General features: G+C 37.1%; 8 protein-coding genes across 8 annotated transcripts; 4 read left to right on the forward strand and 4 right to left on the reverse strand.

Moving 5' to 3' along the window:
* Window positions 1–3: 3 nt before the first annotated feature.
* C9374_011291 (uncharacterized protein) lies at window positions 4–510 on the reverse strand (the record flags this gene model as incomplete). Its single annotated transcript, XM_044686930.1, has 1 exon — window positions 4–510. One exon carries the CDS (start codon window positions 508–510, stop codon window positions 4–6), a length of 507 nt encoding a protein of 168 aa, XP_044554460.1.
* Window positions 511–579: 69 nt separating this feature from the next.
* On the forward strand, window positions 580–2124 carry C9374_011292 (uncharacterized protein; the record flags this gene model as incomplete). The annotated part of the gene is made up of 1 exon (XM_044686931.1): window positions 580–2124. One exon carries the CDS (start codon window positions 580–582, stop codon window positions 2122–2124), a length of 1545 nt encoding a protein of 514 aa, XP_044554461.1.
* A 23-nt stretch (window positions 2125–2147) lies between these two features.
* C9374_011293 (uncharacterized protein) lies at window positions 2148–4247 on the forward strand (the record flags this gene model as incomplete). The annotated part of the gene is made up of 3 exons (XM_044686932.1): window positions 2148–2594; window positions 2734–2963; window positions 3014–4247. 3 exons carry the CDS (start codon window positions 2148–2150, stop codon window positions 4245–4247), a joined length of 1911 nt encoding a protein of 636 aa, XP_044554462.1.
* Window positions 4248–4306: 59 nt separating this feature from the next.
* C9374_011294 (uncharacterized protein) lies at window positions 4307–4938 on the forward strand (the record flags this gene model as incomplete). The annotated part of the gene is made up of 2 exons (XM_044686933.1): window positions 4307–4458; window positions 4503–4938. 2 exons carry the CDS (start codon window positions 4307–4309, stop codon window positions 4936–4938), a joined length of 588 nt encoding a protein of 195 aa, XP_044554463.1.
* A 68-nt stretch (window positions 4939–5006) lies between these two features.
* On the reverse strand, window positions 5007–7015 carry C9374_011295 (uncharacterized protein; the record flags this gene model as incomplete). Its single annotated transcript, XM_044686934.1, has 5 exons — window positions 5007–6050; window positions 6117–6146; window positions 6205–6254; window positions 6310–6540; window positions 6628–7015. The coding sequence occupies 5 exons, from the start codon at window positions 7013–7015 to the stop codon at window positions 5007–5009; spliced, it is 1743 nt and encodes a 580-aa protein (XP_044554464.1).
* A 318-nt stretch (window positions 7016–7333) lies between these two features.
* Window positions 7334–8725, reverse strand: C9374_011296 (uncharacterized protein; the record flags this gene model as incomplete). Its single annotated transcript, XM_044686935.1, has 1 exon — window positions 7334–8725. One exon carries the CDS (start codon window positions 8723–8725, stop codon window positions 7334–7336), a length of 1392 nt encoding a protein of 463 aa, XP_044554465.1.
* A 110-nt stretch (window positions 8726–8835) lies between these two features.
* On the reverse strand, window positions 8836–10777 carry C9374_011297 (uncharacterized protein; the record flags this gene model as incomplete). Its single annotated transcript, XM_044686936.1, has 4 exons — window positions 8836–9126; window positions 9192–10004; window positions 10061–10524; window positions 10597–10777. The coding sequence occupies 4 exons, from the start codon at window positions 10775–10777 to the stop codon at window positions 8836–8838; spliced, it is 1749 nt and encodes a 582-aa protein (XP_044554466.1).
* A 640-nt stretch (window positions 10778–11417) lies between these two features.
* On the forward strand, window positions 11418–13946 carry C9374_011298 (uncharacterized protein; the record flags this gene model as incomplete). The annotated part of the gene is made up of 1 exon (XM_044686937.1): window positions 11418–13946. One exon carries the CDS (start codon window positions 11418–11420, stop codon window positions 13944–13946), a length of 2529 nt encoding a protein of 842 aa, XP_044554467.1.
* Between the last annotated feature and the right edge of the window lie 221 nt (window positions 13947–14167).

The following is a 14167-nucleotide window of genomic DNA, read 5'->3' on the forward strand; positions in this document are numbered from 1 at the left end:
TAACTAGCGATTACTGGTTGTTGACGAAGTTAACGAACTCGATTGAACCAATCGTCTGTATCTCTCACTTTGCTCTTCAGATAACTTTTTAGTTCTCCTGTAAAACAAAATACCACTCAGCACAATAATGACCAACAAGGAACATTCGAAAAGAATTAAATTTTGTACAGTGTACGGTGTATAAATTATATCGGGTCTGCAACTTTCTCGTGTTGTAGTCTTTTTAACTTCTTTTGAATCTCCACCAGCATGTTCTGTTCTACACTCTACCACATGATAATATTTAGTAGCCTCACAATATCGATGAGGAGATTTTAAATCTTCCTCGGAACATGGTAAACACTCAGAAACTGTTTCGCAAATTTCTTTTGGTGTGGTAGCTGTTGGTTTATGATCCGTATGTGAGCTTGTTGAAGTCTGCTGTTCCGAAGCTACAAGAGTGCTCATAAATCCTATCCACAGAATTGAAATGAACAGTATCAATAATTTCGATCGTGTTTGTGACGTCATTTTTTTTTAGAGTTGGAAACAAATCAAGTTTGCCGCTTTCTTTCGTTACGAAAAAATTTATAAAAAAACATGAACCGATATCGTTCACCCTCTCCACCACCGTATTCTGAAGTGGAGAACGGATTTCAATCCTCACCTCAAAAACACCTTCAACAACAGTATCAGAAACAACGAGATTACTATTTTTCAGACTTGAATTCAAGCTCGGATCAAATTCGGGATGATGAGGAATTGGGGAAATTAGATATTTCTTCAATCGCTGATGACTCGTATTTGAATTATTCCTCAAGCTTTGAAGAGTATTCAGCCGGAAGCAGAACTCCTATTCAACGATCCGATTCTCTTCCGTCTCTTTCACCATCTAAAAATTCTTCAAGAATGTTTCAAAAAGCGTATCATAATCGAGAAGCCTCTGAAGATTCCGAACATTCATGCCAGATATGTGGAACGATATTCACTAATTATTCTTACTTTTTAGAACATATGTATGGCGGAGGAAAATGTAGTGAACTATTTGAGCAAGTTCAACAAACCTCCAAACATGATTCATTATTTACATCACACTACAGAAACAGTGATGATATTACACACCGAGTGAAAATCGAACATTTAGCGTTTGTCAGCAGTTTAAAAGATCAATTCTCTTTTCATGGAAAAAACGCTTGTACATCTGTAGCTTGTGAATTTGCTGTACAAATGTTACATGGTGTTGTAGACACTGAAAATCCACGAGCATGGAATGCATCTGCAATAGATAGAATTGTTGAGAGTGGATGTCAACAAGATCCAAAACTTGGCAATTTATCATTTGAAGAGGTCTACAGTATGAACGATAGAGTTAACTCAAACCTTGAGCTTGTACACGAGGTTCAAAATTCAGTTAAGGGATCGTCATTTAAATCCACACTTGAAACAATAGAGAATTGCTCACAACACCTCCAAAAACCAGTTTGTGCAATTTTCACAAAACAACCAGAAACTGTTGTTTTGTTTTTTAATACGAACACAGGAATTTTCATTTTGGCTGATTCTCATCCTCGAGAAACAGACGGAACAACTCACGGAGCAAGCTTGTGTTTCACTAAAAGTCTGAGATCAATGGCCACAGTGCTCAAGCATTGGTTGTTTCCTTTCATGAATTTTGACGAATCAGCGAAAGGTCTTAGTGAAATGTACAATTCTTTTTCATGCTCCATAGTGAAACTGAGGCCCTGTACCACTTACTCACCAACCTATTCCATGACATCAAAAAAAACAACTTCCAATGTAAGCACACCCCTTTCGAAGCAGTCACCTTCGAGAACGCTCCAACGTAATACTAACCACCTTTCCTCACCACTTCAAAAAGAGAACCAGTCTCGAGATCTTGCAGGAGACATGTCAGCCTTGAAATCAGAAAATGACAAACTACTCAAACAAATTCAACTTCAAGAAGAGAAGATACAAATGTTGCAAGACAAGCTTAATCAAGTCTCTGAACAAGAAGAGCGTTTAAAAACAAACAATAAGCAGTATGAGCAACTTTCCATTGCACTGAAGGGCATTGAAGAAATCATAGAGAATGTTTCTCCAATCATTCAAAGCTTGAACAGCAAGTCCCCGAGTGTTCTGTAGAAGACAAAAACTTGTCATAAAAAATGCTCTCTTCTGGCGCTGCAAAATTTTTATCCTCATCAGCAAAATCACTCAAACTTCATACCTCTCCAATTTCATCATCATCGGCACTCATCTCTTTGAATTCCTTTCAACATAGAAATTTGAACAACTGGACATGGGGGCCAACAAAGGACTATGAAAATCAATTTGTTGTTGGAAAGGCACCACATTCGAAAAGAAAGCCTGCCAAAAAGTTCTACAAGTGGACTCCTAATCCTGCTGTTCCTAAAAAAGAGATTGAAGAGCATAACGCAAAAGTAAATACTCCAGGAACCAAGAAGCCTCAAGTCATCTCGGAACGAAACAAGGAACACATTCAACGAATTTATGCTGCTGCAAAAGAATTTAACCCACAGGCCGCTATTGAAGCCTATCATAGATGTTCTCATGGTTTGGACGTTCGTGCATATTCTGCTCTTATCAAATCTGTATGTTTTAGATGTTTGATGTAGTTTTCATATTTATTACTATTTTGATGAAATTTGTTCTTACCGGCATATCTTGAATGGTACTAATTCTAAATAATCATACTTTGTTGTGGTGTTACATTCGGAAACTTGTGTCTAGATGGAGAAAGAGGCTGCTCACATCGGTGATGCTTTTCAAATCTACAATGATATGAGAAAGACAGGAAAGAAGCCAAACTTGGTAACCTTCTCTCATCTTGTGAATGTGTGTATCAATGCCAACCACGTTCCTCGTGCTTTGTACGTGCTCAAAGAAATGATGATAAGCAAACTGAAAGTTAGTGAGAAAACCATGAAACAGGCAAACACCATTTGCAAGAAGCTCATCAAGTAAGTATTAGATTGTAATTCCGACATCTAGAATCATAAAATTTCAATAGGCTGTGCTACGCAAACAACGAACCTGGAAGAGTACTAGTGATTATTGATGCAATGAGATCATTTAAGAGTGATGAGGTAAAGAACTTAACTGGAGACATTCCAATTGAATTTTTACAAAAAGTAGTATTTGAGGATGTTGCAGAAGATAAACGAGCTGCTGAGGCAGAGAAAATGCAAGACTTTTGGATCGGTGTTAACAAGGCTCTCAGACCAAGCTTCACTGCTCAAACATCTGCCACTCTTCCAATTTCACCAAAACTGTCTTATGGTTTGGAAGGTAAAACACAAAGGAGAGCACATTTTGAGGCCGAACTTCGTAAATTGCAAAGACTAGCTAAAGTTGATGCCGATAATGAAAGAAATAACAAATTGTTAGATTTTGATGAGCATGGTATTAGTACACGTGATTACTTGGAAGCACGTGCCACCAAATTCGATGTGTTAGGTAGCGCAGAGCATGGAGACATGGATGAATCTCTCAAAATATCATATAACACTCTTCTTACTGAGTTTTCGCACATCTTGTACTCAACAGTTTTCAATGATAGAAATTACAGACCATGTGTTGACAAGTATAGTGAAACAACTGAATCATTGGCGGTACAATATACAGAACGTTTGAAAAAACAAGGATTTTCTGAAAGAGATATTGCAGTTGAAGTGTCTTCTTTCAAAGATTTCGCTGAAGCTCATAATTATATTAACAATAACTTCATACAAGAAGATGGAAGCATTGAGTTGACAGATGAGTATCTCCAAGTTTTGAACACAGCAATCAACGAAAATTGGACTTTAATTGACAAGCCAGATCATCAAATTGTATCAATGATCCCAACGGTTGTTGGTGCTTCTCCACAAGAATCTGCAATCTTACTAGCAAAACCAGTCAAGAACTTACTAAACAAGTTCATTGAGGCCGAATCAATGACTGAACTTGAACCTATTATGGATGAATATAAGTCTGAAATGAGCAAGGCAACTAGATATGTAAACCGTAAAGTGGATTGGATCCCAGTTGTATTGGGTGTTGATGGTAGACCTTTCTTCCCCTCTGAAGATATTATCTCTATCGACAAAGTCACCACTGAGACCATAGAAAATGCCAAGCAAGCATACATTAATAGCATTAAGGATGAAGAAGTTAAGAAGCAAATCAAGGAAGAGTTCTATGACTACATTCACTTGATCTGGATTGATAATAAGGGTAGAGTTGTTGAAGGTATCAGTTACTAAACATTATTTAACCAGTAAAACATGAGTTCAAATATTTATCAAAATCTTTTTAGAAAAAAATGTTAAAACTATTGAATAGACCTTCATCCATATTTCGATATTTCCAAAATTCCTCCATGACGGGATGGCATTCCCAACAACCATTTTCAATCAGTTTATATCACAACAATCACTCATCCGAGTCGAACTCAACAATACATTTCCGAAAGGGGTATGTGTGATTTTAGGCAATGATGATAATTCTCAAAACAATAGAATTAAAATTGGTGAAAAAGCATCCATGAAGAGACGTTTCTCAGCTCAAGATGTTTCAGATTTTGCCAAGTTATCTGGCGATTTTAATCCTTTACATTTTGATTCTGATTTTGCTAAACAGCATGGGCTATTCAAAGATCGAATTGTACACGGTGTTTTAGTGTCGTCTTTATTGAGTAACTTGGCTGGTACAGTCATGCCAGGCGCTGGTTCAATATACATGTCTCAAGAACTGAAATTCTTACGACCTGTTTACATTGATCAAGAAATTGAAGCCTCAGTCGTATTAAAAGAAGCTCAAAGCACAAGAAAGAGTGGAGACAAAAAAGTTATATTTGTGATAGAAACAGAAGTTCGATCAGTGGAAAATGGAGATTTATTAGTGTGTGGAGTTTCACGACTGTATCATGCAAATTTGGAGGTTATCGAACAATAATTGCAAAATCATGACTAAATTCAAAAAACAATTTTATTTTCGAAACGTCGATTGTACTGTCTCAATTGTTATTTCTTTGGTCTTTTCAGTGAGAGAAGCGTGCCACCTAAAAATTTGTTTTTAACATTTTTCACACTCACATAAGCAGGTGTCTTGTTTGTTTGCATATTCAACGCAGCATTGGTTTTAAAAAAGCTCGACGAATGTAAATCTCCAATAAATAAGTTTCCTTGATCTCCCAGCAGCATGGGAAACACATCTTCTCTCCATTCATTTTCCATGGCTTGCATTTCAATGGTCAAGTCTGATAATACGACTTCGGAATCTTTCACTAATAATTTCCATTCCAAGAAAATGAAACAATTAAGATAGGATCCGCACTTCATGACAGAGCAACTGGCTTGTTCAAATTTTGGTTTGAATACTTTGCCATCGGTCACAACCATTGCAAAATAATTATTAGAATCATTTTCGGTAATATTAGAAAAAGGTGAAACGGTAAACTTGAAATTACAACTTGTTGAACCAGCAACAATCTCGGGAAAGTCATAACTCTTTCCTTTCACAGGAATGAATGGAATGATGGTCGAAAAATTTGAATGATTTGGATCAGCAAATGTAAAACTTGTAAGTTGGTGTTGTGGATTCGATCGATCCGAAAGCATTCTCATGTCTTGCATGGGCACCACACGTTTCGTCTTGACAAGTTGATCATTCATGGTCGTCACTGAATATGTAGCAGCTGAACTTGTTTGAGAAGAGACTGTTTGTGAACGTCCTTTAAAACTTGGATTATAAACTCCCATGGATTTTCCTTTCATGTGAATACCACTTCCAGAGGAGGTATAGGATGTACCACTCGAAGCGGCAATCAAATGGATTCCATAGGTATAGGAAAGAGCTTGTTGAAATGGAAGTGCATTCCAATAGGGAGGAAAATTCACCCACCAACTTGTAAATGCAATGGCATCGACCTTAATATCGTTCAATAAAGAATTTAAAGGTTCTTCAAAAATAATGTCAAAACAAATGAGTAATCCGAATTTAACACCAAAGTCAGTCTCGAAATACACGGGTGTTCCATCGCCTGGATCAATACCATTCTCAAAGTACTGTTTGTTGTGTGTTCAATAAATGTAAAATAGATTTGAAATGATTAAAATTTCATGGATACTTACTAAATGAGTTTTATGATATTTTGAGATGAGCTATGATTTCATAGAGATGGAAAATTATATAAATGTTGTGGAAAAAAGATCAACCTACACTTCCATTTCTATCAAATACTACATTTGTGTTGAATAAAAACATTCCATCTACGATCATGTTGGTCATCCTCTTCATGAAATTCCAAAGCAAACCTATACCTACCTGCTGGACAATTCTTATTAGTTTTGAGATTACACTTTTGAACATCTCCCATGTTGAACACAATATAAGCGCCAAACTTGGCAGATAAGCAGCTTATTCTTTTTAAAATATAATATTGATCATATTGGGAAGAACCACAAATATTGGTGACTGGTAAATGATTGGGAATGGGTTCAAAGAATAATCGTAACTTTTCTCTCTCAGTCAAACCAGGACCAAAGAGTGCATATTCTAAGAATTGTGTGTGACCATCCATTTAAAAATAAAGGAGAGAATATTGTTGTTGTTGACATTAATTTCTACTTTTAAAAAACACACCTGGAAATACAATAATATCCGGTCGATCTAAAGTTGTGGAATGATTCATGATATCCATAATAATTTTCTCAAATTCATCCAAATTGGATTTCAGAATTTTTCTTGCAGTTTCTGAATTTAATTGTGGAAATTGAAAAGGAAAGGAAACAGGAGCAAAATCCACAACTGCTGCATGGTAGGTTAATTTGGAATGTTGATTCGAGCTGTACAATTTGGAAACTTGATAGGACGATGCTTGTCCAGTACTCTTTGGTTTGGCAGCGTCAATCTGATTTGAGAAGATGCTAATAACCACTGCCATCACACATGCTAAATACATGGATTTGCAAATTGCATGTGCGAGCATCGGAGTCAGTGTTGTGTGCTTTCGGAGGTCTCTTACGGTCATTTTTTTGATTGGTTGTTTGGTTTGTTAAATTGTGAGCAACATTAAAAGCTAAATTAAAATGTCACATACACACCGAAAAACTCTCTGCAAATCACTCGAGTAAGACCGATGTGTCACTATTAGCTTTGTAATAATGTCATCATGTCCGAATTGTAACACTCGATCATCGTTAAAGTATTGAACGTTCCATTTAACATGTTCGGTAACCGTTGTGTTGACCAATATTTGTGTTTATGAAATTGTAATTGGTGTAAATTCGCTAGAAATACACCGAGGTTGTTATCCCTTAGTTGAAATATTCATTACCCAGTGTGTTGTCTAAAATAAGGATTTCACAGATTCCCAAGAACGAGAGAAAAAGTTAGAGACTTTGTCTGCAATGCTTTGATAGCTTTCACTTTGTTGCAATTTGAAGGCAACCATTGAAAGGCCATATAAAATGCTCAAATGCGCCAATGACTTGAAGAATAATCTAGTTGCATTGTCATAAGTGACGCTCTTCTTGAATGTAATAGCTGGTTTCAAAAGGAAATAATAGTTGACTGGAGTTGTCACCACTGCAAACCACCAAGGAACGACTCCGAAAGCTGGCAATGACCAGCAAAGGGGGAATAGTGCAAGAGAGTGCAAAAGTGACTGAGTGGCAGCTGCTTCTGGGTTAGAAATTGAAAGCATTTTGTATCCAGCAATATCATAATCGCGTCTGCATTTGTATGAAATAGCCATAAAGTGAGTGATTTGCCACAAATACATTGAGCCAAACATAAACAATCCAGTGGCAAGAAGCTTATTGTTATAATCGGAGGTTGGTATCAAACTCATCAATGATGAGGAAGGTTTTGCCGAGATGCCTTTGCTTATCGAATATGGAAGCATTGCTGCAGTCACACCCATGAGCGGAGGTAAACTACCGTTTAAAGTTCCAATCCAAGTGTTAATCCAATGCACTGGTTTGGTTGGTGTGTAAACGCATACATAGAGTAATAAATTAGCAAGGCCTAGTAATGCAGTCTCCTTGTTTGTATATTTGTACAGAATATAGGTACCAGCAGCTCCGGCAACAACGGCTTGTGTGATGGCGTGTGGAACTCCAATTTTGTTTCTTGGGAGTGGTCTGTTAAATGTTCTTTTCATTAATTTATCTCGTTCAATTTCAAGAATTTCATTAAAGCTATTTGCTGAAGCGGCTTGAAGGAAAGTACCAATGCAAAGTCCGAGAACGCTACTACGAGAGGCCGATGATGATGAAGATACAAGCTTGGCAATTTCATCTTTTTCCTCCGAAATGACGTGAAGCTTATTGGCAGCATAATAACCACATCCAGCAGTGAAAACAACAAGAGAACTCAATCTTGTTTTCCATAATTCATAATAACATCTTGTATAATGTCTAAATAGCCCTTTCTTTTTGTTCTGTTCTTCTTCTGCAAGTAATTTTTCATTTACATCAACCACCAAAGCATCATCCTCTGGAATTTCGCTCAAAACCTTCTTCACCTCGTGGAGAGACTCTTCCACTGGACAAACATCCAACACAGACTTATCATCACTACTCACAATCATCATTGGGTCCGATGTTTTGGTTTCGGGAGAAAGTGATTTGGTATCTTCACAATTATCGTTTACGGTAGACAAGCCTTGTGTGGAGAGTTGGAAGCCTTCAACTGTTGTATGGCTGCTATCGTTGTTTTCAGCAAGCTGTTGTGGCATTTTTTGCTTCAATGAAAAAGAAGACTAAAAAAGGAAAAATTCAAAGCTTGCATGAAGACAAAAAATTCTTTCTCTTTTTACCAAACAATAGTAACGCGAATAATATACCTCTAATGATCTTCAGAGAGATTGGGAAGTGTGTGAGTTTCTGCAAAGGAAATACCTTGCTCATTGTAAGACAGTGGTGAAAATATTTCAAATGAAAAGTTAACTGGGAATGAGGGAGGATTAAAACACAGACAGCCACCAACATTGGTTCTAAACGGTTGACATCGATCTGACAATATCAAAGAATGTGGAGATGGGAATAAATTGAGTGAGTGGTCTTGAGACCAAAATATGGGTTGTACATGGAGTGCAAACGGAGTCAAATGAGACTGAGAAAGAACAGTTTCGCTCATCTATTGATTGTTATCCAGGTGGTACAATTAAGAAAATGTTCACGAGAAGAATGTGATATACTTACACTTTGATACATTGGTTTCGAATGGTCATCATTCTTGTTCACTTCAATGGCATGTCGTCTCATTTGTTGTTGCAAATCCTGTCTAAATATCACAATTTCATGTGTGTAAAAGCGAATTCTGCAAGGATTGGTTGTGAAAATGCTATTTGGTATTTTTGACTTGAAGGTCTTGCTGATATTACTAAGCACTGACGACTTGGGTAAGACTCCGTTCGGTGATAAGGTTGGGTCATTTGGACCAGGAACAAATACAAACAGTGGAGCATTTTCTGTTTCTTTTGAAGTGTGAATATAATTTGGAAATCGTTCTTCTATCATTTTAGCAAGTTTTTCAAAGTTCTTTTGGTACTGTACACGGTCAGAGATTGCAGCTGAGCTCGAGGAACTTCCAGTTGTATAGAATTGAAAGGGTCTGGAAATAAAGTTGCCAATAAATAAAAACATTGCTGGAATTAGTTCATATCGATCACCAGAAACTCTATTGTGCTGATTCCATTTGAAATAATCGAACAATAAACCCAATTTCTCAAATACGTTGGGTTTATCCAAGCACACATCTGAAACTACGACAATGAATGAATCCTTAGACAATTCTTCCTTATTTTTCAGTTTTTGTAATTTTTCAGGTGTAGAAGGTCCAAACATGTCCAACATGTTCGATCTGCCTGTGGACAGAAATTTTTCTGATTGTTCTCTTTCTTCAAATGGTGGTAAAATTATTGCAGCCGCTTTAAACACCTTTGTGACACTATCAAACTCCCCAGAAATGATAACAAAACATCCTTCCACAATCATTCCTCGTTCATTGGTAGTCTGTGTTGATTCAAATTTTGAAACGATTATTGCACATTAAATATTGAAACACTTACAGCATTACTGACATCTACTTGTACCACTCCATTTAAATCTTCAACTTGATAAATATTTCCAGATTTCTTTGTAATCATGCCCATGATATACCTTGTTCCTCTACTTCCTAAGAGTGATTCAATACTTGTCAATGAAATTGCGTTGGGGTCTATTGGGTTAAAATCCTTGTCTCTCAAAACTCTTTGATAGATGATTTTGTATCTATCACGAAATAGTTCAACTTTTTGTTGCACATCTGAAAATATGCTTGTGGTTTTTCGTTCTTCAGTTTCAAATATTTTTCTAGATAAATTATATGAAAAGTATGGCTTTTCATCTGCATTAATGATTTGAATAGCATCTCCGTGACCAAGTACTACGGTGTCATTATGTTCAAGTCTATCATCAGAGGTATCCATTCCAATCGCTTTCTGTGAATATTCCTTTAATTTCTCTTCTAACAACTCTCCCGATAAATTTTTATCTATGAGATGATCGTTTTGATGGCATTCATTGATTACATAGTACTGAATCCTATTAATGAATGCATACTCACCTTTCACTCCTTGCTCTTGTAAAAACTTGAAAAATTCAGGTAAAAAAGTATTCATTTCTTCTTTGCTCATGTCCTTTCCGATACAATAATCAGGAAGAGTGGAGCTTGTTAACACAAATTGAAATTTCTTGGCCGTTGCCAAGCACAATTTGGATGCCAAAGCCTTGTTGGTGGCGCTCATCCCGAACGACGTTATTTTTTTGATTTTCAAATTTGAAAGGCGCCAAATTGTGATTCCAACGTCCCTTATAAATTCTTGGAACGTCATTGTCGGCACGTTCTCAAAGATTAGAATATGAGCACAACACAGCTAGCACGTATGTCTTGCAATGAAAGACATATGCTTTGTTTTTTTGTTCAAAACCTTTCAATAACTCTTCACTTCTTGTCATTGCAATGTCAAGACAAAGTATTCGTAATACTACTGTTGTACACACCTCAAAAAGATACATGTTCATTTTGGCTGGTGACTGAGAATTAACAATTTCTCAATTTCAACTAGTAATCTATTTTGACCTTTTGGTTGTAATCGTGGGGATTTTCACCTTCCAAATCCAAATCAAACAACATTAAATATGACTGACCCACCAACATTTTTATCCCAAAACTGCAGATAAATCGTCCGTTGTGTTGTTTTTTAACAAACTTTGACTCTCATTCAAGAATCATGCATTTTCTGCGCCTGACAACAGCTGCTCACAGAACCAATCGCAATAATTATTCGCCCCTTTAAACGCATGATAATGAATGCATCGACAATGTCACTTGTTTGACAGTTGTGCATGCACACTCTTTTCATCCGTTCACAAACTCAAACAAAAATGCTCAACAACTTCCGCCGATTTATCACTTCGATTAGTAGCTCGGCAGATAGTCACAACTCTTCTTATTCTGTCAACATTGACTACATTGAAATTCCTATCGAAGAATGGAGTCATAAAGTAGTCATGAACTTTTTATACAAGGAACAATTCTTTGAATTAATGAACAAAGTTGCCAAATTAAAATACGAAGGACCTGACCTGCTCAAGACTAATGAAACTCTGCAACACGAGTTGAGTGTTCATGAGGATGAAATTACAGAATTATTATCGCGAGTGGAGAGGGTCAAACTGAAACAAGGATATTATCGTCGGAAACAACTCGAACAAGAGTATGAGAGTGGTAGTGGTGTTGGAGGAGGTGCTCGTACTCCCCGTACTGCAGACACTTCCAACAAGTCCATTCCAGTAACCATAGCCTCATCATCATCATCGCCCACTTCACCGCATCATAACCACAAGGGTGCAACGAGTCATTACAATCAACAACACAATAGTACGACCAGTCAGTTGATGGGAACGGTGCAGTTGAGTTCCACGTTGGACAATTCACAACTGCAACAACAACGACACTTGATGATGAATGGTGGAATGAACTCTAACACCACGGTGCTCAGTCAATCGATGCGAACGCCGACGACTTCAAATAACTTTCATCATCAACACCACAACAACAACTTGAATCATGAGCCTCCTCTTTCGGGAATGCAAGCCTACTCCATGTTGTGCTCGACATTTCTCACTCAAGAAAACAATGATACCAACACCTCGTCGTCATCGATGGCTTCAACAACTAGAAAACAACGACCCCGAAGCAATGGCGGCTTGACCTTTGATGCTCGTGCCCTCCGATCCGATCATAACAAGGGAAATCATTCACCCAAAACAACAGCATCACCTCTCAATGTATTTCCACCCACAGCATCACCTCCCACTCGTTCTCAAGATGGAACTCTGCAAATGAACGAGAAGCGATACGAATTATTGAAAGAAACATTTAAAAAACAACTTAAAGAATCTCAATTACTTGCAGAAAGATCCTATCGGCTACAAAAGTACAAGAATTGTTTTACTGGAAGTGATGCAACTTCACTCATTTATCGAATGATTAGTGAGGGAATAGCTTCAGCCACTCGTTTTGATGCCATTGATATTGGAAACAAAATGATCAAGGATGGTTTTATTAAGCACGTATTGGGCAGTGAGGATTTTAAAGATGAATCTATGCAATACTATATCATTAATGAAGACAAAACAGTCCCAGAAGATCGTACGAGCTCTTCCAAAACACTCGCTTCTGCAATTTTCGTCGAGGAAGATCGAGCCATCACCAAAGACATTACCACTCCTGCCACTACAGATTTGATTATGAATGGGCAGGTTGGAAAGAAAATATTAACACTCATTTCAAATCCTGATACCTTGCTGGAGGCGTTGGTTTTCTCACCAAGCTCACTTTCTGAAAAGGAAAAGCAAGGAATGGAAATTGTTAAGAAAAAAATTTCACGTTTAAAGTATCCAGTTTCAGAAGTCCAATTACCTGCAGTTATTCAAGATTTAACAATTCCAGAAAGATTTTGTTATAATTATTTGAATCCAAATAGGATTCCACGTAGCAAAAAAGAAGCACTAGAGAAAATTGATGGTACTCAATTTTTAACCATCGGTTTAGCTGTTATTTGTACCAATAGTTTAGGAGGAGAGTTTTATAGTTTTGCATTGCTAATAGGCACATTTTTGGTTGAGTTTTCAGATAGAGCATTTTTGGCATTGGTCAGAGAGAAGGATTATAATTGTGTAGATTTTATCGAGCTCTCTACGATCAAAGAAAAGGAAAATATTGAGCTATGCCTCAAAACGGTGAGCAAATGCTGCTGCAAATGGAATGAAAGAGCAGCTGGAAAAAATTCAAACTCCAAAACATTTGTCACTGAACTATTTCGGTGGATTGACATTCCAGATAGCACGGTTCAACGAGTAGTGAGTCAAATTGAAACTGTAGTGGACAATTATCCAATTAATTCTAAATCTATAATTTTACACAAGGATCAAATTGACACTATTATCAAAATTGCAGATTTACGTGAGAGAGGAATTTCACCTTCTCTGAGACAAGTTTTGGAAGATTGCAGTGCCAGCCATGCCAAAAAATTGACATTTAGAACGCATGCTGATTTGGACGAATTTTGCTTGCTCCTCAAAAATACCAACATCCTTAATTCTGTACAAAATTTACTGCTCACAGCGTTTGACAAGAACTTTTTCTGTCAATATTGTGAAAATATTAATTTACCCAATTCAGAACCAATTTTGTACGAAAATTGTCAATCCTTAGGTTTGGATCGTGGACTTGACTCAACAACCATTTGTAAAATAGATGACAAATATTCGTGTGCCTTTAACGGACATGGTATTGCTAAAAAACTCGAACTTCCACCCTCCTTGGCAACTTCTGAAATTTCACCTTCCACCTACCAATACTTCCCTTGTAATATACCACTGCCACACCGATCTCAAAAAGATCAATAAACTTGAGAGCATCAATTCATGTCATGTGAATTTCATGCCAGTGGTAAAGTGATGTGTTGGCATGGAAGAGCAGCTCAAGTTTTGGCACACCAACGGTCTCAACCCTCTGGCTATGTCAGCTGCTCTTCCATGACAATACTTGTCTGAGTTTGGACTCTTCACTTCTCGGAAATGGCATCAAAACGTTCAACTGTCAATGGATACCGAAGGTCAACAACACA

The sequence above is a fragment of the Naegleria lovaniensis genome (genome assembly GCF_003324165.1).
Source record: "Naegleria lovaniensis strain ATCC 30569 chromosome Unknown tig004, whole genome shotgun sequence".
NCBI classification, from domain to species: Eukaryota; Heterolobosea; class Eutetramitea; order Acrasida; family Naegleriidae; genus Naegleria; species Naegleria lovaniensis.